Source organism: Pyrus communis, chromosome 3, assembly GCF_041283825.1.
Source record: "Pyrus communis isolate YQ-2024b chromosome 3, ASM4128382v1, whole genome shotgun sequence".
Lineage (NCBI taxonomy): Eukaryota > Viridiplantae > Streptophyta > Magnoliopsida > Rosales > Rosaceae > Pyrus > Pyrus communis.
The window spans coordinates 11,318,320-11,341,196 of record NC_142567.1 but is presented as its reverse complement, the minus strand read 5'-3'; the positions used below and the strand labels follow the sequence as shown (position 1 = coordinate 11,341,196).

The 22,877-nt window shown below is 36.3% G+C and overlaps 1 protein-coding gene across 1 annotated transcript; it reads left to right on the top strand.

The window, feature by feature from the left end:
* Positions 1-9,144: 9,144 nt before the first annotated feature.
* LOC148697936 (palmitoyl-monogalactosyldiacylglycerol delta-7 desaturase, chloroplastic-like) lies at positions 9,145-13,218 on the top strand. Its single transcript, XM_088691025.1, has 5 exons — positions 9,145-9,652; positions 9,826-9,966; positions 10,126-10,269; positions 12,530-12,636; positions 12,736-13,218. The coding sequence occupies exons 1-5, from the start codon at positions 9,365-9,367 to the stop codon at positions 12,992-12,994; spliced, it is 939 nt and encodes a 312-aa protein (XP_088547151.1). The 5' UTR covers positions 9,145-9,364; the 3' UTR covers positions 12,995-13,218.
* Positions 13,219-22,877: the final 9,659 nt, after the last annotated feature.

Here is a 22,877-nt window from a genome sequence, read left to right as displayed (position 1 = left end):
GGGTGCCCGAGACAATTGTTACAGACCGCGGGCTGTCTTTTATTTCAAAAGAGGTAGAAGAATTTGCAAGTAAGTTCAAGATTAAGATGATCCAATCCAAACCTTACTATCCACAGTCAAATGGTTAAGCAAAAGCTAGCAACAAGATCTTGGTGAACATTATTAAAAGGATGATGGCAGATAGTCCAGAAAAGTGGCATAAGAAGTTAGAACACACTTTATGGACTTATAGAACTTCTAAGAGGGCAGCAACTCGAACTACTCCATATGCCCTAACCTTCGGGCAAGATGCTGTCATCCCCATGGAAATTAATGTAAGTTCTATCAGGATTCAGAATCAATTCGGGCTACATAGTGAAGAGTACATTTAGGCTATGTGTCAAGGAGTTGAAGATCTTGATATAGCCCAAATTGAAGCTCTAGATAAAATTCAAGAAAGGAAGAAAGTTGTTGCCCGAGCATACAATAAAAATGTGAAGTTGAAGAACTTCGGAAAAGAAGAGTTAGTATGGAAGGCCATTCAACCCTTGGGAGCTTAAGTTAAAGGTTTTGGGAAGTGGAGTCCAACTTAGGAGGGTCCTTTCATTATCAACCAAGTACTCGACAAAGGGGGATCTTATTTGGCGGATCTGGAATGAAGTTTACAAAGGCATCAATTAATGCTAAGTTTTTAAAGAAATATCACCCAACCTTGTGGGATGTTAGAGACAGACTGTTACATTGAAGAAGTATAGGCATTACATGAAATTTAAAGGCAGTTTTTGGGCTCATCAAATTCACATCTCAAGAAAAGAAAGCAAGCCAAAGCAAATTGAAGAAGTCATTTTTCATTTCAGTAAACGTTGAGAATTACATCAAATTTGGCTCAATGAGTTTTACATCCTTGACTAAGGCAGCTATCTTAGAATGGTGGGTCTACATTTCTCCCGAATTTTCCTAAACATTGCTAATATTTCCTAAAACTGTTCTAGTACATCCAACTTCCGTTTGTTGTCTTAAATTCTTCCAATCTTCTGAACCTTCAAGCCCGACCAAGTTGTTTTGGCCGGCAGATTCATGATAATTGATCCTGAAGCATACATCTATGATGATGAAGTGATCAAGAAAGCAAAAGCTATGGGAAAGTTTAAGCTTATGGATAGCAACACGAGTAGGATCTACCGGTGCGATTAAGGCTGCTCGATTACTTTTCAAAGCCATAGAAGTCTTGAAACGGAAACTGGAAGCAGTGAGCATTTCTGAAGATATTATAAAAAATGATTTCTCCATAGGAATGTTGTTTCCAACAGAAATTGAGACCTGAAAAGTCCATCCAGGTCCCGAGGAATGCACTTCTCCCTCTTTGAAGAAGAGTTCAGTGTGGAGGCCTACCAGAGGACGATGAAGGTTGTTAAGAGGACGGTTCATGGTAGAAATCCCCTCACCAATCTCAAATGGAGATTAAACCCAAGCTAATATGGGTACCATTAGGAATTTTGAAGCCAAAGGTGGGAATAAATAATTTTGGAGCCAAGGTAGAAGAGTTGAAGAACAAGAGGAATTCGAATTCCCGAAGAAATTTGAACTATATGAGTCCTAAGGAGTTGTGAAAATTCAGATGCTCAAAATAGCTGGGATATTTTGCCAAAGAGATCAAGTAAGGATTATATAAAGGAATGGTTGAGTAACGGTAGTGTTCATGGGGAAGTACAAAGAGCTCCCGTTCACAAACAGTTGCATTAAAAATGGTACAAGTTCCAAGTAGGGGCGTGCGACGATAGCGACTGTTCAATCATTATTTACGCCTTGGGTAGGCTCATCAAAGATTAAAAGGGGCACTATTTAGGTCAATATTTAGACTGTGGACTTAGAGGAAAGAAAGCCCAAACGAACTAAAGAAATAAAACTTGCACGAAGCCTAGCACCAAGCCCATCCATCTATCTCAAAAACAATATGACGACCCCTCATTAATGAAAAGGTTATGTGCTTACAAGAGAAGTGACAACCGATGGAAATCAACCTATTGTCAGCCCAAAAGCACTTTGTAAATGGCAGAACGTGTAAAAAATGTGATGTCTCACTGAAGTGCTTTCGAGCAAAGCTTACAATAGCCAAGGTCATTGCCTATAAAAGGGAAAACAGGGCCCAGAGACAAAGACACTAAACTAATGACACAAACAAACATACAAACTCTACTCTCAAGCCAGATTTGCATCTAAAAGCTGTAATCAGCCCAGATCTCAATCCTTTTCAGGATCACTCCCCACAAAAGCCATTTTTTGTCTAGTTGCTATCACCCCTAGTGGTATAGTATCGATTCTCTCGCATAAACTTGTTTACCATCCATCCATTCCAAACACACAACCTTTTACCATCCATCCATTCCAATCGCATAAACTGGTATTATGATGTATTCTCCAGTATATATTCAAGTTATTTCCAATCTTTTGGTGATCAGAAGCTCCATTGGTCCTCAGATATGGTTCACTTAGTGGTTTTACTATCATAAAAGATGAATGGGAATTAAACTGATGGCTTAAGCCAAATTTGGACTTTCATCCTTTAAAGCATACAAGATAATGAATTAAAAGTCTTTGGTGTCAAGGCACAGAAAAGAACTTAATGTAGATTTAACCCATCTACGACAATCCCTTGATAATAAGAAGTTAGAATAACTTGGGGCGCAAGTAATCGACTTAAACACTTGTACTACATTTGCCATACTGAGATGGCAGTGGCACACCTAAGCACTTAGTTAGTTTTGATTGTGAGCCTCAAGGCCTACACCTAAGGCCCCACAAAGGCACCTTTCAGAACTAACTTTGTTCTCGTCTTGTAGCCTTTCAACATGCAAGAGCCCGACAAACAACCAAAGTGCCAACTCCTCGGGGAGCTGTGTGCTGAAGCCAAAGACCTTTCCCATTGAAATTTATGCCCGAACAACTGCTCTTTTCTTTTTTTCCTCCTTCGTACTAGCATACACCGCCATCATTCTCCAAGGTTGTTTATGTCCATCCGTGACACAAACCTCACTGTAGAAGTTCGAATATTTGATCAAAGAGACCTGGCTAATATCCTTCCAGAATATACATAATCACCTCTTTTTAAAAGATGTCAAAGTGTCACATAAGCTTTCAAATTTAAATTTTATGTTTAAAATTTGACATCTCCTTTGAAGATGGTCAAATATTGCTTTTCTATGGCTCTGTTTCCACTTTCCATGTTGTTAATCATTTCATTGGGTGGACCCACGGAGGGGAGTAAAATGAAAATGATTATCCAAAAAAAAATTGAGTGAGTGAGAGCTGCATATTAATATTGCATTATTTTTCACATGTACGTGAGAAGTTTCAAGTTCGATCCACATGGATAGCGAGAACGTATTATATTTCTATTGAGTTCAATACCTAGTAAGTGAACTCATTATATGGTCTAACTCATTCCTCCCACCATTTCGAGTAATCATCTTTCTTCCTTAAAACTAGAATAGCGTTGTAAAAAGGAAAAATAAAATAAAAACAACCGTTTTCTCCTTAAATCCTTTTTTAGGGTATTTTCTCGTTAATCCTCAAATAAAGTTTTGAAATTACTTCTTTTGTAAGCCAAAAGACTTACAAATGTTGACTGTAGGACAAATTACTGAATGGATTGGAAATTGGTGTCCGCACGCAACCTTCTTCTTCTAAAATTAAAAGTGTTTAAAGTGTTTGGTATCTTTGAATACAATGTGAACTCAAAGAAAATTTGAACTGAGGAAAAAATGTGGAAATTAACTTGCTTTCTTTATCTTCGGAGTCTTCCTCTTGTAAACTTGGAAAAGGAGACTTGAATCATTGAATTCTTTACTATTGAAGCACGGGATGGAAGATGACTTCCTTTTACTATTGATGAATAGTGAACTTATCAGAATAATTGTCGCTTTTACTGTAGAACGTGCTAAGTGATTCCTGCTGACTGATGGATTCCATGCTTTTATTGTGCAAATAATGTCTGAATACTTCACATGATGTCTTGATTGGTGTGAAATGATGACTGAACTCTTCACATGGTAACTGACATGGTTACTGACTGTGTTCACATAGCTTGACTTATTATTTCACATGGCTTTATGCAAATAGGTCTTGTGCATCTTGGTAATCAGCCTACCTGGTGCTTTAACTGTTTGGCTTTACTGGTTGCTATAATGATGCATCTGATGATTCTAATCACCCACGTATTTAGAACCACTTCAAAATCCTAATATTTGACATGATAGGAATTGAAGGTTCAACAATTTAATCACCTGACCTTTTAAATTTAGATTCAGCCAATGATATAAAATCACTATTCTAAAAATACTCGTCTAACTTCGCCTAAGCGGTTGGTAACCATCCCGGTTAATCTTTAAGTGTTTGAAAATTAAAAAAATGTTCCTTGACTTGCCTAGGCGTACGCCTAATCCGCCTAGACTCCAAGGTCGCGACTCTTACTTAGACAAAGATTTAATAACTTTTATTTTACATTTTTTTTTCCAATAAATTGTAATATACTTGTTAAATACTTTGATGAAGACTCATTATATGTTTGTTCCTCATCTTTTTAATATGTTCTAATATTTTAGAATCTATATGACATTCTATTTTGCAATTTATGTATTCTAATACAATTATGTATCACAATCTGCCGCTCGATTAACGTCTTGCGTCTTTTAAAACTTTGCATAAGATGCAAAAAAAAACCGCTCACAAGGGTGAGTGGGCTTGAAAATAAAATTTTGTTAAACCTTTTTGAAAAGTGTAACCCCACGCTATAAAACAAGTATATAGTTTCTCGAAAGTATTATAATACTAGTATGTAATAAGGTACCCTGCAACACAAGTGAGTTAGAGGATGTAGGGTACTACAACAAGGTATCTTAACATCAAATATCAAATTGTTATCACAACAAGAGATCAATGCTCATTAACTTATGTAGGCACACAAGTTCATTGCAGAGCTATTCGGACAATGGAACAAGCTGGGTGTAAGTTTTACATTCTGGTACTACATCACGTGAGTTGTGCTAGTAGCATCACTTACAAGTCCTAAACATCACACACAAGGACAAGCTAGCACCTAACTTTGGATCTAAAGAGAATGTAAACGATGCATGTGAACTACACGTGAAGATGGTCCTTGGCCCAGGACAATACAAATAACTAAGAGATACCATGCAAACATGTAATTATAAGCAGATAAGATGCAAGGTTGTCATGCCATAGGTTTATGCTCACAAATAATATTACAAATATAAAATGTACGAAAAGTATATTTATAAGGCTAAACATGGCATGTCACGTCAACTATGCGTAAAACACACACACACACACACACACACACACATATATATATATATATATATATATATATAATACTCATCAAAACCAAAAGGCCCACTCACAAGTACATGCATATCATAACTGCTTAACTATTCTGTTCGCAGTACTCCTTTGGGTGGTCCTCTTTCAAAAACTAAGAAATGAGGAGTTGGTTGGGTCGTAGACCATTTTGCGGGCATCTTGTACTTCTCAGGTTGCACTGGAGGCCTGTTTTCCCCTTTTATAGTGGCAGGGGAGGCTGCTGTGATGAGAGCAGCTTTATATACCTGTTTGAAGGAAGGGATCAAATGAACTATTGTGGAATCTGATGCCAAAATTTTCATAAGCATGATCACAAGGGAATTACTATTGAAGGTTGCGGATGTTTGCGTCATGGAGTTTGCATACTCCCCTCGTCGCGCCAACAACTCTACGCAAGTAGTTGCAGCACACGTCTTCAAGACAGGAGAAAATGTAGTGTGGGATTGTATCGGTCCTGATTTCTTTTCAATATTATGGCAGAGGATGTAAACATCTCTATTCGAATTTAATTAATTCCATCTTTCAGTTCAAAAAAAAATAAAAAATTTAATCAAAAGCAAATCAGTCAAATGCAATTTGCTTAAATTATACATTCTCAAGCTCGCATAGCACGTCTCTCAGCCCCACATCACTATTTCGTTCTCCTCTTCATTTTCACAAACCGTCAATGAGATTAAATTGAAAGCAACTTCCTCTTCCATTATCGAAAGACATGGAGTTAATTTGGATTTTGGTTTCTAGATTGAATGGCATACACAGGGTCACTACGTCTTTATTGCTGTGTGAAATTGAGGTCAAGCTTCACACCTTAGACCCACGTTAGGTAGCTTCTTCCAGGGATTTCCAGAGCGGTAAAGTTCTGTTTGTTTAAATTTGACATATCGTTATAACGAAGGGGACAAGATTGTGGTTAGCTCTATAGAGAAAAATCGTCCATGCACAAGTAGTAAAATATTCAGCTTCTATTATATATGTTTTGGTTTAAATTTACATTAAAACTTTGGGAAACTATTGGTGTCGTGTAACGTGTTTTAAGAAAACTTTAGATTTCTATGGCACTTATTCAAAACTTCGGGTTAGATTTTATGAACCTCAAGTTCACAAGTACTTGCAAGCAAAACACAAATGTATGACAAAATCCAAAATAAATTGGCTTTTGAATGCTGTTGGGCTGCAGGCCAGCAGGATAAGCCTAGGGTAGAAAGCCCAACCACAAAAACTAGGCTGTTTTGGTTTGGGAGTAAGACAGGCCCACTGTGGAGGGCCTAAAGAAGAAGAAGCTGGTGGCTAGGCCCAAAGGCGTGGTCTAGGTTTATGCAGGGACTTCTAGGCCACATCTAGCTGGGTTGCAGACGGGCCAAGCGCAAGGAAAATAAGTAGGTATCCTAGGCCCAAAACTGGGCTGAACTGCCGCATGCAAGCCAGGACAAGCCGGCCAGGGCTTTGGCAGGCCGAGCGCGAGAAAATTTCAATGGAACTTTTGTTTTGGGTGCATGCCGAGTGTAGACGAAGCTCAAAAAACTTGTTTGTGCTGGGTTTAGCCCAGCGGCTCAGTTAAGAGCGTCTTTGCTCCAACGGTTCATATGACTTCAGGCCGTGGCTTGTTGGCTCGCGCGGGTTAAAGCAAAAAAAACCCTAATTTTTGCCTTTTTGCTTCTTTTGTTTAGTTTCTCAAACAGTCATCAAATTCACAATATAATATAATAAAATAATATGAACACAATTTAAGCACAATCTATAATTCAAAACGCGTAAAAGTTGGGATTTATGTATCATGATGAATGTTTCATGCAATCATAGCTAAAGAAATATCAACGATTTAGACCTTGTTTTAAAAGAATCTAGATTGCTCAATGAAGATTATGAATTGGTTTATAGCAAAAAATATCCTTCAGATTCCTTAACGCAGCATCATGAGCATGCTTGATAACGTGTAATCGCCAATTTACTAAAGGGAGGGAGAGAGGGAGGTGCGGCATCAAAGAGAAAAGGGAGAGAATAGGGCTTAGGGAAATTATAAATGATATTTTCCCTATGACAGTGTCATTATTTATAGTAAACCGTGAGGAGAGAGAAACTTACTGTCTAAATAATAGAAAACTTAATAGGAAAAATCACTAGATTACATATGAATCCTAAAAATATTTACCAAAGATTTACACAATCACACAATATATTTTTTTTAAAACAAACGATATTATTTACATTAAGGGATGAGGAAGTGGGTTAAGTCTCAAATGTTCAAATTCGCATTTGGCGATAATCAAACATAAGACCTCTCACTTACAAGTGAAGAGAACTACCACTAGATCGTAATACTAAGTGATCACAATCACACAATATTAAATATTGTAAGAAATGCTAAGAAGACTTTCTCAGAAGTGGTACATGGACTCTCTGTCATCTCATGTTTTTAGCACAATATTTTTTAATGTTGTCACATTAACGTTAAACTATGAGATAGCAGAGAATCCATAGAAAATTTCACTTTGAGATAATCTCCTTATCATTTCTCTAAATATTAATTGTTTCCTCTCCCAGACAGGACCATGTGTTGTCATAAAGCAGGAGCTCCAGCGGAGAATTCTTTCATCATCCTTGAATAAAGTGGTTGTTCAATTCAGACGGCAATTTACTCTTACGCACTATATAAATAGTTAGCATTTAATAAAATTTACTTTCTGCAAGTAGTTGGTTTGAAGTTACATTGAATAAAAATAATTAATCTTGGTGTACGATTCCTACCGATTACTTTTTATTCTAATATAATTAATAATTTAACACACTAACATGATTTTTTTGCTTAAAATTTAAAACGTTTCTTGGCTATTTGTATTTTACGTACACGACAAAAAAACAAAAAGGGTTCTTGGATCTGTAATAAGATTAGAAACTTTTTTTTTAAATGGAAAAACAGAGGGTCGAAACTTATTACCAAGTATTAGATGTGGTTTTTTTGTTTAAACCTAAAAGGGTTCTTGGCTAATTAGATTTTACATGATAGCAAAATAAAAGAATGTTGATTGATTGCACACACCATATAATAATAACAAAATGTGGCTAGTATATATGTTGTGACATCTCACATCGTCCAGGGGAGTGATCCTTAAATGTATATTCTCATCCTTACCTAGCACGAGGCTTTTTGGGAGCTCATTGGCTTCGGGTTCCGTAGGAACTCCGAAGTTAAGCGAGAAGGGGGCTAGAGCAATCCCATGATGGGTGACCCACTGGGAAGTTGCTCGTGAGTTCCCAAAAAACAAAACCGTGAGGGAATGGTAAGCCCAAAGCGAACAATATCGTGCTACGGTGGTGGAGTGGGCCCGAGAAATGATCCGTCTAGGGCCGGGATGTGACATATGTAATATCACAAGAAAAATAATTTACATATAGAATAAATAAATGTTTCTAGCCACTTGATTCAAAAATTAATTAGTTACCTATATTTTACATAAAAATATAGGTAAATTATTTGCACGCGCACACACATATATATATATATATATATAATTATAACAAAATATGCCTAATACATACACACAAAATAACTTGCCTACAATGATTGTCAAACAAATAAAAGAAATGAAACATATGATGGTAAGACAAGTATAAACGAGTGTGTGAATAGCACTACCTTTTTTTTTTTTTGAACGAGAGAATAGCACCACCTTATTAAGTTACGAGTAATGTTAGGGAGACTAAATTTGTAGACAAAGTTTTGAAAACTAAAGGATGGAAGCTAATGATTGGTTTATGACTTACACGTTAAACGTGCTTATTCTTATTGGTGACACATCATTTAATTTGCAAATTTAGTCTCCTAATTTAGTCTCTCTAGCATTGCCCTTAAATTGCTTCTCTATATATCTAATGGTTCGCCAACCAACATTTTCCAAACTCAAAAGCATTTTCATACAACGTTCTTTAGATCGAGTAGTAGCTCAGCTTCTTGCTACACGAGTTAAAGAAACAGAGTAGAAGTGAGAGTGCTCTGCTACCATATATTATGGGGCGTTGGGTGAACATTGTGATGATGCCCTGTGGAGAATTCTTGGGGAGAAAATGGAATTTGCAGGACCTAGTCATAGCGACTATCCTTTCGTCTATGCACTTACTTTCTTCATTTGCACCCTTTTATTTCACTTGGGGTGCATTTTGGGTGGCCTTTGTACTCCATCAGTTAAACATTTTAGGAATCACTGTGTCTTTCCATAGAAATCTTTCACACAGGAGTTTCAGGCTTCCGAGATGGCTCGAATACTTATTTGCCTACATGGCAGTTCTATCACTTCAGGTATATTATATAAATGTGTGCGTCCTGAGCAACCGTTTGTTCCATTTTTTTAGCATCGTTCCGTGTTTAAATAATTGTTTTTTTCTTGCAAAATTATAAGAGAAAATGTTTTTTCTTTTGCTCAATAATATTAGAGAAAATGTTTGAGTTTGGTGTGTTGCACGTATATACAGGGTAGTCCAATAGAATGGGTGAGCTCACACCGTTACCACCACCAGCATACAGATACCCAGAAAGATGTTCATAGCCCCATTCAAGGTTTCTGGTTTAGTCACATTGGATGGATCATCGATAGCGGTTCTCGGTTTGGAAAGGTAATAGCATACACAACTATTTCTGTCTCTCTCTCTCTCTCTCTCTTTCTCCACCCCCCACACCCCCCCCCCCCAACCCCCACCTTCACGCATACGTTGGAATACCATCTTACATATATATGTTGTTGAACTCTTTAATTAACAATGGAAAATTTGCAGTATGGAGGACTAAAGAACGTTCAAGATTTGAAAAGCCAGGCCTTCTATAGGTTTCTTCACCATACTTATCTTATACATGCAGTTGTTATACCTGGAAGTTTACTATACGCCTTTGGCGGCCTTCCCTTCTTGGCTTGGGGACTGGTGAGATTAATTGCTTCCTCCTAACTAAGTTTAGCTTTTCTTCCCCAAAACAAATTTGTTTGCATTATTCTCACGTGACCTTATAATACCAATTTGAATCAAGGAAAAAATTGCACAGATCATCCATGTGGCTTGATAATATTCGACCTCGTATTAGTGTCATGTTTTTCGTGTTCGTATTATTTTCATGTTGTACCTGATATATTAACGGGTTGTATCATGTAACACCCGTTAAAATGAAAGGGCTATATGACTCAACCCGAACTCGACCCGTTAATATTAACGGGTAATATGATACAGCCCATTATCTATTAAAGAAAATGTATTTTAAATGAATAAATAATCAAATGAAAAACATAATACTAAATTTGTCACATCCCGGCCCGGGGGGGACCACTTCCCGGGCTCACTCCACCACCGTAGCACGATATTGTCCGCTTTGGGCCCCGACCACGCCCTCACGGTTTTGTTTCTGGGAACTCACACGAGAACTTCCCGATGGGTCACCCATCCTGGGAATGCTCTCGCGCGCTACTCGCTTAACTTCGGAGTTCCCATGGAACCCAAAGCCAGTGAGCTCCCAAAAGGCCTCGTGCTAGGTAGGGATGGGAATATACATTTAAGGATCACTCCCCTGAGCGATGTGGGATGTCACAATCCACCCCCCTTAGGGGCCCGACGTCCTCGTCGGCACATGGCCAAGGATTGGCTCTGATACCAAATTGTCACATCCCGGCCCGAGGGGGACCACTTCCCGGGCTCACTCCACCACCGTAGCACGATATTGTCCGCTTTGGGCCCCAACCACGCCCTCACGGTTTTGTTTCTGGGAACTCACACAAGAACTTCCTGATGGGTCACCCATCCTGGGAATGCTCTCGCACGCTACTCGCTTAACTTCGGAGTTCCCATGGAACCCGAAGACAGTGAGCTCCCAAAAGGCCTCGTGCTAGGTAGGGATGAGAATATACATTTAAGGATCACTCCCCTGGGCGATGTGGGATGTCACAAAATTAATATATACATACCACATTGTCGCATAAATATTACTTCAAAACATAAAACTACATTTGTCTTTCAAGTATTACATATTGCAAAATAAAAGCCTATGAAAAAACATAAGTATTCACACTTGTAAATTAATTATTATAATCTTTTTAATGGGTTTGGTATTTTTAAATTACTTTGATAATTTTATTTTTTTAATGTTTTTATAATGTTATAATCTCACTTTTAAGAGGATAAAACATTTATGAGTATAACCATATAAAAGAGAGTAAAAAACTTTGTTAGGTGGTTAACTCTAAAATTGAAAGTCTTTCTTTTTGCATGTACTAATAATTCTAGTTGATTTGAATTTTAGGCAACAAGTCAAGTAAAATTTATCCTAGTAAAGCTTTTATAATAAAAATAAATAAATAAATAAAACTTAATTTTTTAAAACTTATATATATATATGGTATAATATTACAATAATACATATTTAATATGCACATGACTATTGTACTTTATAGTAAACTGTCAGATCTGGTTGATATGCATTCTTAAAAATTTTGTTTTTTGGTCAAAAAGTTCATTTAATAGGCATTTTTCACCTAAGCCTCACTTGCAACTTTTGGATGAAGTTTTGTTGGGAGTATTAATTTTATATCGGAGAAATAAGGAATTTTCATGTGTTTATATGTAATTAGCTACTTTGTCATTTAATTTTATAGTGGAATCTTAACTTTTTTTATGATTTAAGAGTAAATTGCCTGATGTGTCAAGTCCAACAGCTACACGTACTTCACGTCATTTGTTTGTGTTATCCACACATTAGGCTTAAAACTTCGTCGCATGAAAAAAAGCTTGTTGAGCTTATTAATCCCACATCATGAAAATAATAGACCTTGCATGCACTAATAAAAAATTAAACTACTTTTCATATTGTAAATTAATTTTATAGTAAAATACCAACTTTCTTCAGATTTAACCAAATCGATCAAAAATAGTACCGGATCTTGAAAATTTCCAGCCTGGAGAAATCCCTGCAATATGGAACACGTTAATAAAGTTGTCTATTATTTTTTTTTAATAATAAAGTTACCTTTGCTGGTGTTTTTATTTTTCCTGCAAATCACAAAGATCTCTAGTACTGTTGGTAATATCCAAGTATTTATTATATGCTTCTTAATTTTCTGTGGTTTGAAAACCATATCTAACAAGGATAAACGGAGAGATCAATGTATTATGAACCTTAAAACTCCTTTTGTGATTGCAGGGAGTAAGAATAGTAACTGTTTTGCACGTAACTTTGCTAGTAAATTCGGCTGGCCACATGTGGGGGAAACAAGTATACAACACCGGTGATTTGTCCAGGAACAATTGGTATATATTACCTAACTTCCTTCTCTTGCTTCTATATATGTAGTCTTTGATAAATATGGAAATTTATTACATGTTTATATGTAATTTTAACTGTTTTAGGTGGTTGGCAATGGTTACATTTGGAGAAGGGTGGCACAACAATCACCATGCATTTGACTACTCAGCTCGACATGGTTTGGAATGGTGGCAAATTGACTTAACTTGGTACGTAATTAAAATTTTCAAAGCAATCGGATGGGCAACAGATGTGAAAACCCCAACTGAGTCTCAGAAACAAAGAAAGATGTTCAATAGTGAAATGGTGGCAGAAGATATGAAAACTCAAGCTCCAACTAAGTCCCAGAAGTTTGTGATGTAGCTCAATCGGCCTACTGGCTGCCTGCGTCCCTTGCACCACCGGTGGAATGGCCATGCTGACTTTCTCATTTCAGGCTTCTGCAAGGTTTTTTCCCGTCCAAGTGATCTTTCCAATTGCAATAATAGTACAATATATATTTATGTCTGTTCGTAATTGTAATTGTTTTTAAGAACTGATGGTTGATTAAGGAAATAAATATATTTAATAGTTTTCTCAAAATAAAACTACATGTCTTTATGTTATGTACCATTAGATGCGACAAAAGTGGAATTAGCGAAAAGATGATCCGAAGTTTCAATTTCGTTTCCAAAAAAGGCACAGTCCCAAACAATGTTACTATTAGATGGATAAAATCCATCTTTCGTTTTCTAATCATCCACGTATTTAGAACCACTTCAAAATCCTAATATTTGACATGGTAGGAATTGAAGGTTCAACAATTTAATTACCTGACCTTTAAATTTAGATTCAGCCAATGATATAAAATCACTTTTCTACAAATTCCCTTCAAGCGTCGCCTAAGCCCCGCCTAGGTGCTAGGTGGTTGGTCACCGTCCCGATTAATATCTAGACGTTTAAAAATTAAGAAAGAGCGCCTAGACCTACCTAGGCGTGCACCTAACCCGCCTAGACTCCTAGGTCGCGACTCTCACTTAGGCAAAAACTTGATAACTTTCATTTTACATTTTATTTTTTCAATAAATTGTAATAGACTAGTTAAATACTTTGATGAAGACTCATTATGTGCTTGTTTCTCATGTTTACGATATGTTCCAATACTTTATAATCTATATGTCATTCTATTTTGCAATTTATGTATCTTAATACAATTATGTATCACAGTCTGCTGCTCAACTAGTAACCAGCATCTTTTAAAACCTTGTATTGTGGAAAAAACAGCGCACAAGTGAAAGGCCCCCAACTATTTCATCATTTTTGAGATCTTACCTCTCTTATATATCTTACCTCAAAGATTATATCTACCAGAAATCGTCTAAATCCAAAACAATATGACCATTGGATTAAATTTAGTGTTTCTTTGTAGAACTACAATCGTCTATTTTCTTTACTACAAATGAATGTATTAATGGTTTTGTTTTTGAATGCAATAGTGATTTCAGATCGTTAAAATGCATTACGAAGTGGGCCCTAAAAAGTAGGTGTCAAAATGTAGATCAAAAGTGTATGTCCCCGAAAACTCTATATAGATATATATGGTTTAGGGCTTAGGAGCCATGTGTTACAAAGTGACTTTTCTTAAATTCCCAGTCAATAGTTGCTTCTTGTTCTTCGTCAAGTAAATGTGTCACGCTCCAAAACTAGGTTCGCAACATGCTCCACGTATATATGCATGAGGGTGCAATGGATACTTCATTTAGAAATGAAAAGGAAGAAAAACCTAAATCGTACTCAACAAAAACGCCAAATAGATTTATATATATGGGTTAGGATTCGAGAACACACACTTTTAATAATTAGTTTATAGGGCCCACTTCACAGTGTAATTCTACGAATCAGATCATTTATATTTTAGTACATCATTCATAGATCATTTTTGCAACAAAAAAAAAATTGGACAAATTTAAAACCGTTAAAACATTCATTTGAAGTGAAGAAAATGAATGAATACGGTTTTACAAAGAAATATTAAATGTAATCCAGCAATCAAATGTTTTTGGATTTGGATAATTTTTGGGAGACGAGATATTTGAGGTAAGATATAAAAGATAAGACAGCTAGATCATTAAAATACATTACGGAGTAAGCTCCACAAAAACGTGTGTCAAAAACGTATATCCCTAGATCCTAACCCGATATATAGAAAACAGTTTTTGCCCTTGATGCAAGTGCAGATTTTCAGCTATTTTCTCAACATCAAATAGTCAGGCTACGTAAAAGGGTCACAATTATTTGCATATTGGTCTGATTCAAGTGGCGGTGAAACCCGTTAGCAAGAACAGGATTAGATACTTCTATCCTATTCTACTTGAGAGACGAAGACACAAAAACGTTGTAAATTCTATGCTTGGTCTAGTGGAGTCATCTCATAGCGAAGGACAAATTTATTTCAATTGCTTTCCAAATTTTTTTGTGGCGTTATTCGATCCGGAAATCTAATGTTGACACAAAGTAATGATATGGAGCTAGAATCACAAAATTTGATCTATAGGATTTCTTATAAGGTAATAAATACCATTGTACCTAAGGCTAAGGTTATGGGTGTAAGGGATAAACTACTTTGTTCCAAGCCATATAGAAAAGGCCCATATAATGGTACCTAAAATGATAAGATAGAATGAAGTTACTCTATTTGAAAGATGGAGATGTTGAATACAATTTTCTACTAATAGAATGGCTAGATTAAGCATTGATTCTTTAAACGCACAAAGACCTCTTTTTTTTCGAATAAATTCGTTTATAAGGTCAATAACAAGGTCAAACTCTTATGAGCAAGATCATGAGAGAGTTGTTCTAGAATGTCTTAGGCAAACTCGTAAGCAAGTTCAAATTCCGTTATATGAAGTACAATCCTCAGAAACTTCTACTCCATTAAGAAACCCTCCTCAACAGAACCATCATGGTCAAATGTTGAATCTAACATCTGTGTTAACATCTGTGTTATATCTAAGTTTGAAATTGATAAGAATGTCATCAATTAGATTAGAAGTGTGAAGAAAATACCTGAAAATGGAAATGGTTTGAGAAAACCTATAGTTTTGAGAAACAGGCGGCATTCCTTCATAAAGCTCATTTTCAATTTATGAAGCAAAAGAAGTTTAATGCAAGTTTCTTTACTTTGAATGAGTGGTGTGCTATCAAATGGAAGTTTCCTAAATATGCTAAGTGTACAAGTGTTGGTGAAAATTCCTTCATAACTTATATCACTAAAGAGGCTTGTTTCTTAGAACCTCGTGGATGGTGGATATTTCCATATAAGTGATCAAGCAAAAGAACAAATATTTGCAACTACAAGTGTAGTAGGAGACGGTAATCGTGAACCAATATACCAAGAAGATGATGTTAACACTCTAATATATACTATTACCCTCCATTCCGTTGGAACTACTGAGTTCTAACAAGACCGATCTAGAGAACTTGTGATGAATCTAAAGTATTCACTAGACCAAATTGCTACGCTGATTTCTGGAAAGAAAAATTTTCTTTCCAGATTGCCTTCCCTTTTTGTTGAAATGGTGCGTAAGAACAAATTTGGTGAAGTTATACCTTATGATAGGTATACCTACGAAGAAATAATTCTAAAATTTGTGCTGCATGATTAGCAGTTTGTAATTATATGAAGCTTAAAAAGCAGCTTGAAAAGCAAAAGACTTTAGGAAAGAAAGAAATTGGTGATTTCTGTGAATACTTCATTTTTAAACCCATAGAAAAATCATCCTCCAAAAAACATTAAAAAAAAACCCAAAAAATAAAAAAAATTCACAAAAAGGCAGTAGCAAGGGAAAAGAAAACCGCTTGTTTGCTACAAATGTGGAAACGTACGACATTATTGTAGACATCAAAATTTTGGTGAAATAAATGATCACCAACACATTAAAAATTTGACATGCCAGCGTATATGTGGCATGCCATGTGTCACACAAATTGTACACATGGATGCGATTCATCAAAATCGAACAAGTCATAAAGAAGGACACGTGTCAACACTTGACGGAAAGGAATTATTTGATTTTAATTTAATTAAATCAAATATTAATTGACAGAGACAAATCATGAATTGGCCTACAAATTGAGTCTTGGTTATTTCGTTAATTAATCAAGCCCACAATCAAGGTCAAATCCATCCATAGGCAAGCCTTGGAGAGTCTACAAATAGGAGGCTCCAAGACAAAGAAAAAGGTCCAAAAATCATTCAAGCACCCAAACGCTACCAAAGCTCAAGCACCCAAATCCCCCAAGTGCTTAGAATAATTTAGAAAGTTCTTTGTGCTTTTCACCAAACTTTCAAAGAATCATCAAGCACTACTACCAGTGCCGATCCTTCAAATCACCAAGAGCAAAAACCTCGCGACAACTGTTCATCCGAGATCAAGTCATCGCAACCCTTGGATCAACAATTTACACATCCACACATCTTTTGAAGATTAAATCAGAGGAAACTTATAAACAGAGATTGTAACCCTACAAATTCATTAATACAAAATTCACTTTGTACATGTGTTTTCTTGTTATTTGCTACATGATTTTCATGTTTATAACTATAAAACTGAGTGTATGACGAAAGATAAGATTAATAACCTTAATCTTGATGAATGCTTGAAATTGATAAAAATGTCATGAATTAGATTATAACTGTGAAGAAAATACCTTAAAATGAGAACGGTTAGAGAAAACCTATAGTTCTGAGAAATGGGCATTCCTTCATAAAGCTCATTTTCAATTTATGAAGCAAAAGAAGTTTATTGCAAGGTTCTTACTTGGTATGAGTTGTGTGCTAAGCGATCAAGCAAAAGAACAAATATTTAAAACTACGTGTGTAGAAGGAGACAGTAATCGTGAACCAATATACCAAGAAGGTGCGGTTAACACTCTAATATAGACTGTTACCCTCCATTTTGTTGGAACTATTGAGCTCCAACAAGACCGATCTAGAGAACTCATGATGAATCTAAAGTGTCCAACTTTGTCTCATTTTATATGGGTACAATGATGTGTTTTATGCTATGGTATTTACTAGACTAGATTGCTACGCTAATTTCTGGAAAGAGATTTTTTTTTTCTAGATTGCCTTCTCTTTTTGCTGAAAAGGTGCCCAATAGAATTAGGAACAAATTTGGTGAAGTTGTAACACCCCGTCCCTAATTTTACGATTTTATTAATTTTAAAGGAGTGACTTGACGAAAATGTCCCTAGAGAAGAGATTGTTGACTTTTGCTGACCGTCATTTCGTGACACGTATGAGCTATTAATTTACCGTAATCCCGAAGTACTCGACGGTACAAACGTGTAGGCGCAAACATAATCGGAATCGGAGTTACGATGGAGGTTTTATAGAACTACAAATTCGAAAAATACTTTTGTAAAAAATTATTATTCTATATTTTATATATTTTTCATAATTATTATAATAATTTTTTGTCGATATTTTGTTATTTTAATAATTTATTTTTGGCCCATGGGGCCCACACATCACAAACTTTCCACTTTCTTCTTGCCACGTTTCCGTTCTCCCAACACTTCTGGACCTCTCTCTTCTTTCCCTCATCTCACTCTCTCTCTCGGTCTCACTCTCATCTTTCTCTTTCTCTCTTTGTTACTATGCACACACGGTGCACCAATTTTTGGACCACCACCACCTAAACCAAGAACACCACGAGCTTTGTCTCGTCCTCACGAGCTCAGAACACCCAACCTCACCTCGAAATTCTTTCTGGATCTTCGGGATCGAATCTCAATCTGGCCGTGACCCTTCCGACCATTTTCCGGCCAATTCACGATGAGTTAGCCGTCGAGAAAGGTACCATTCTCTTCATCTCATCAAGAGGTATGATTTTCATTTTTGAATCACCCTTGTTTTTTCGCCCCACTAGGTTTTAGTGGCTGAGCTTTCATGTCACCGAGTATTCTTGGCAAATGTTGGAATAAGAGGTTACCTTCGATGGAATAATTATCATTCTACTTTTATTGTACTTTACTTATACTCTGACATCAGGTGTGAAATAGGTTCATTCTCGCTCACATGCGCACTCTTGCATTTAGTCACTTTTAGGTTTTTAATTTATTCACATTTTCCACTTCACTACACTTTATGGCTTCATCACCTTCCGATGTCGGCCAGCACAGTTTGATTCGGAGTCCAGGTGGACCTTCCGGGTCGGGGTGTGTCAGAAGTTATACCTTATCATAGGTATACCAATGGAGAAATAACTTTTGAAATTTGTGCTGAAGAATTAGCACTTTGTAATGATATTAAGCTTAAGAAGTAGCTTGAAAAGCAAAAGATTTTAGGAAGGAAAGAAATTGATGATTTCTGTGAATACTTCATTTTCGAACCCATACAAAAATCATCCTCAATAAAACCTCAAAAAAAGCTCAAAAAAATTGACAAAAAGGTGGTAACAAGGGAAAAGAAAAAGCTCTTGTTTGCTACAAATGTGGAAAAGTAGGACACTATAAAGCTGAGTGTATGATGAAAGATAAGATTAATAATCTTAATCTTGATGAATGCATGAAACGTCAATTATATGAACTGATGATAAATTCTTCTACTTAGACAGAAAGCCATTGTGAAATAGCAGTTCTCGAAGATGAAAAATTGTTTGAGTCAACAACTGAAAGTAGTTGTTCCGATTTGAATAAAGAAAGTATGATTTTATACTTAATTGGTCAAATAGAAGACCCATCAGAAAAAAGTGAAACCCTAGAAAGATACTTAACCACAACTAATGAAAAACCAAAAGAAAGAACTTTCGGAAAAACAACCAGCTAACACTTATACTTTCAAAACTACTATCAACATGATAGTTAAAACTACCAATAAGGAGGAACCAAGTCTTAATGAAAATCAATGCTACCAAGGAAGAGTTAAGAGAACTTAATCATAGAGTTCAAATTCTCGAATTCTTCGAAGATGTTTGAAGTAAAGACGAAACTGAAAAGGAGTTTTAAGGAGTGATGGGAGATTTTTCAAAGAGAAGAAGTCCCAAGTCCTGAAAATTAAGGATGAAGAAACAAGCCATGTCTCTACCTTTAAGTTTGTTAATAGCAAAATAAATTGATATCCCAGAAATGGTATTCTTTTATTACTTTTATTATTAAAAAAAAAAACTTTCTAGTTTGCGGTTGAAACATTGATTGATTATGGAGCAGACCTAAACTGTATAAACGAAGGAGTATTACCCACAAAGTACTTCTCAAAAGCTTCTCGAGATCTTCTAGAATGCAACCGGCCAGCTAATGAGAATATAATATGAGTTGTCAGACGCAGTCGTTCTTCAAAATGAAGTATATTTTGAAACACCATTTGTTATGGTACAAGGTCTAAGTCATGCGTAATCTTAGGCACTACTTTTACGAACCTACATACCCAGTTAAAGTTTTTGGAAGGCATTGAAACTGAAGTGGAAGGTATACTTTGGATGCAAATTTCTGCTTTCCTTGAATTGACGAATTTGCATCTGCAAAATAATAACACCTAAGATTAGGGTCAAAAGCCTCATGCGCACATGATGAATAGAGGAGGGGTGGGCTTTGGCCGAAAAATCTCTGATGCCAAAGTTAGAATTCTAAAAAGAATGTGTTTGAGTGTTTGTGGGAAGCAAAAAGCCTCTTTAGGCTCAGCTCCAGTTTACTGAATTTTGGAGATAAATGAAGTATTTATAGGAGAAAATGAGGAAATAGGCCGGCCCTAGGGTGGAATTTGGATGATAATATTCGAAGATATTTGTTTAAATAATTATCTTGGAGTAATTAGGTAAATATCCTAAATAAATGGAATTAGAATTACTTACTTGAAAGAGGTCTTCTCTGATTAGGAATATATTTATGATAAGAATAAGGAATTATCCTATCACAAATACCCCTGACTTTTCCTATGGGCAGGGATGCCTTGAGCAGTCGTTGGTATTTTCCTACTCTCTTTCAGTTGCGCGTGCTGAATGAGGCTGCTTCTTGCTCATTCAATAAGGGCAGTCTTGTCCTCCTTGGAAAATAATCCACGTGTCAACTCCATGATTTTTGGGATTAGTTTAGGCTCCACAAATGCCCCCATAGCTGTTGGGCTACTTGCAGGAAAGGGCAGGAGATGTACGAATCCAAAGTTGCAATGGAGTTTGTGTCCCAATTTGATGTAAATTCCCTCTTTGATTTGGAATTTAAATTCTTCTAGGAAAGAAATGTAATTGCTACCAAAACCTATTTAAGACTGCGTTAAGTAGAGGGTTAAATAAATTTGGAGTGCAATTAAAACCCCGCAAGAAAGAGAGAAAGCTAGATAGATGATATTTGTTCCCTCTTCCCCAGCAATCTTCTTCGCTTGCCCGTGCAAACAATTGTGTTTCCTTATTTTTCTTCTTCTCCAAGGTAAGAAAAATTAATTTTCTTTCTTGATTTTTTAGAGCCTTGGGGCTTGAACTTTTGGCTCGATGCGGGTCGAGGGCTTGGGAAAATGTGTAGCCATAGGCTGCTGAGCTGCTGCCGTGGCGGCTTTAATTGCTGCATGGCATGGCTCGGTTGGCTGGGCTAGGAGTGATTCGGTTAGGCCGAGAAGTTTAGCAATGGGGCGCATGGACCTGGGTCTTGGGCTGCTGGCTCTGGTCTGTGCAGCAAGGGAGAGGTGCGAGAGAGTAAGGGAGGCACGGGGGCACCTGCTCCCTCCTGTTGGTTTAATTTATAGCAATAAAGATGAGATGAATTACTTGTCCTCCAAGTGAATAGAATTATATAGGGAAAGAATAACTATTAACTAAACTTGTCTATGATTTACACAATCATACTTAAATATAATATCTATAACAACTTTTTTTATTTATTTATATTAGTTTAAAGAGGGTAGATTGCATATTTTATCTCTTGTTTAGTTATTAGACAAGAGAGTTGTTAATCCTAATTGAGTGTGATATATTAACTCAAGAAGGTCATATCAAACATATTAAACTCAATATATTGAACTCACACTAGTGTAGAAGTAGTATTTATAGATATCACACTCAGGTTGTCTAATTCTTATATATAGATATCACACTCACTCACTCAAACTATGACATTCCACAGTAGAGCAAAGAAAAATGAGGGTTATAACTTATACCAATATATTGAGCTAATCTAGGAATCATACTCCTATAATGGGCCAAAAAAATTGAGTGTGATACCAATATATTGAACTCATGAGTGTGATACTTATAAATTAGTATGTTCTAAGTAAGACTGTCACAGTTTCATAATTCAGACTAGTGTAGCACTAGTGTTATAGATATCAAACCCAGATTGCATGATTCCTATAATAACACTCGCTCAAACTATTGTGGAAGAACTTAGAATAGAGAAAATCATCGCTAATTGCCCTAAACTTCTCATTGTGCCAACCGTACACGCAATATAAGAATCTGTTATGAAGTTAAGAATTCATGATAAGACCGTTATAACTGTTAACTCAAACATACTCGTCCACTGTTCAAACATAATTTCCAAACAAAGCTATTAACTCAAGCAGAGTTCAGCCAGGACTTATATGTAATCATGTTTAACACCATTATTTAATACGCTGGTTACAAAACAAAAATTCCTTCATTTCACTCTTTCTCCCTTCGCGCTGCTGTTTGGTTCTTTCAAGAAAAACCTACACACACTGTTCTAACTAATGGCGCCGCCCCATTTTATGATGCGGCGGGTAGAATTTATTGGGAGGCAGTGGAACTTGTTCGACATAGCCACTTCGATATTTGTTCTGCTTTTCCGTATCCTTTCTCTTCTAGCGCCATTTTATTTCAACTGGGGTGCATTTTGGTTGTTCGTGGCGCTATATATTTTGACAGGTCTAGGAATAACTCTAGGTTACCATAGGAGCCTTGCGCAACGAGTTTTAAGCTTCCCAGGTGGCTCGAATTTTTTTGCCTATTGCGGTGCTTTGGCACTTCAGGTCTGCTTAAGAGATGCTAATAGAGGAATATATACGAATTTAGAAACCATGTGATATATATCGCAAAACCGCAGTTGATAATTTGATAAAATAATTTGTACTTTTAACATTGCTGGTGTTTGAGATCTGATTCTCACCAGAATCATTAAATTGATGTGTAATTTATGTAATTATACTTTTTCATTAAGTTTAGAATTTTTTTTTTGTGAACTGATCTTGTGTTTGGTTTGCAGGGAAGTCCAATTGAATGGGTGAGCACACATAGATACCACCACCAGTTTACAGACA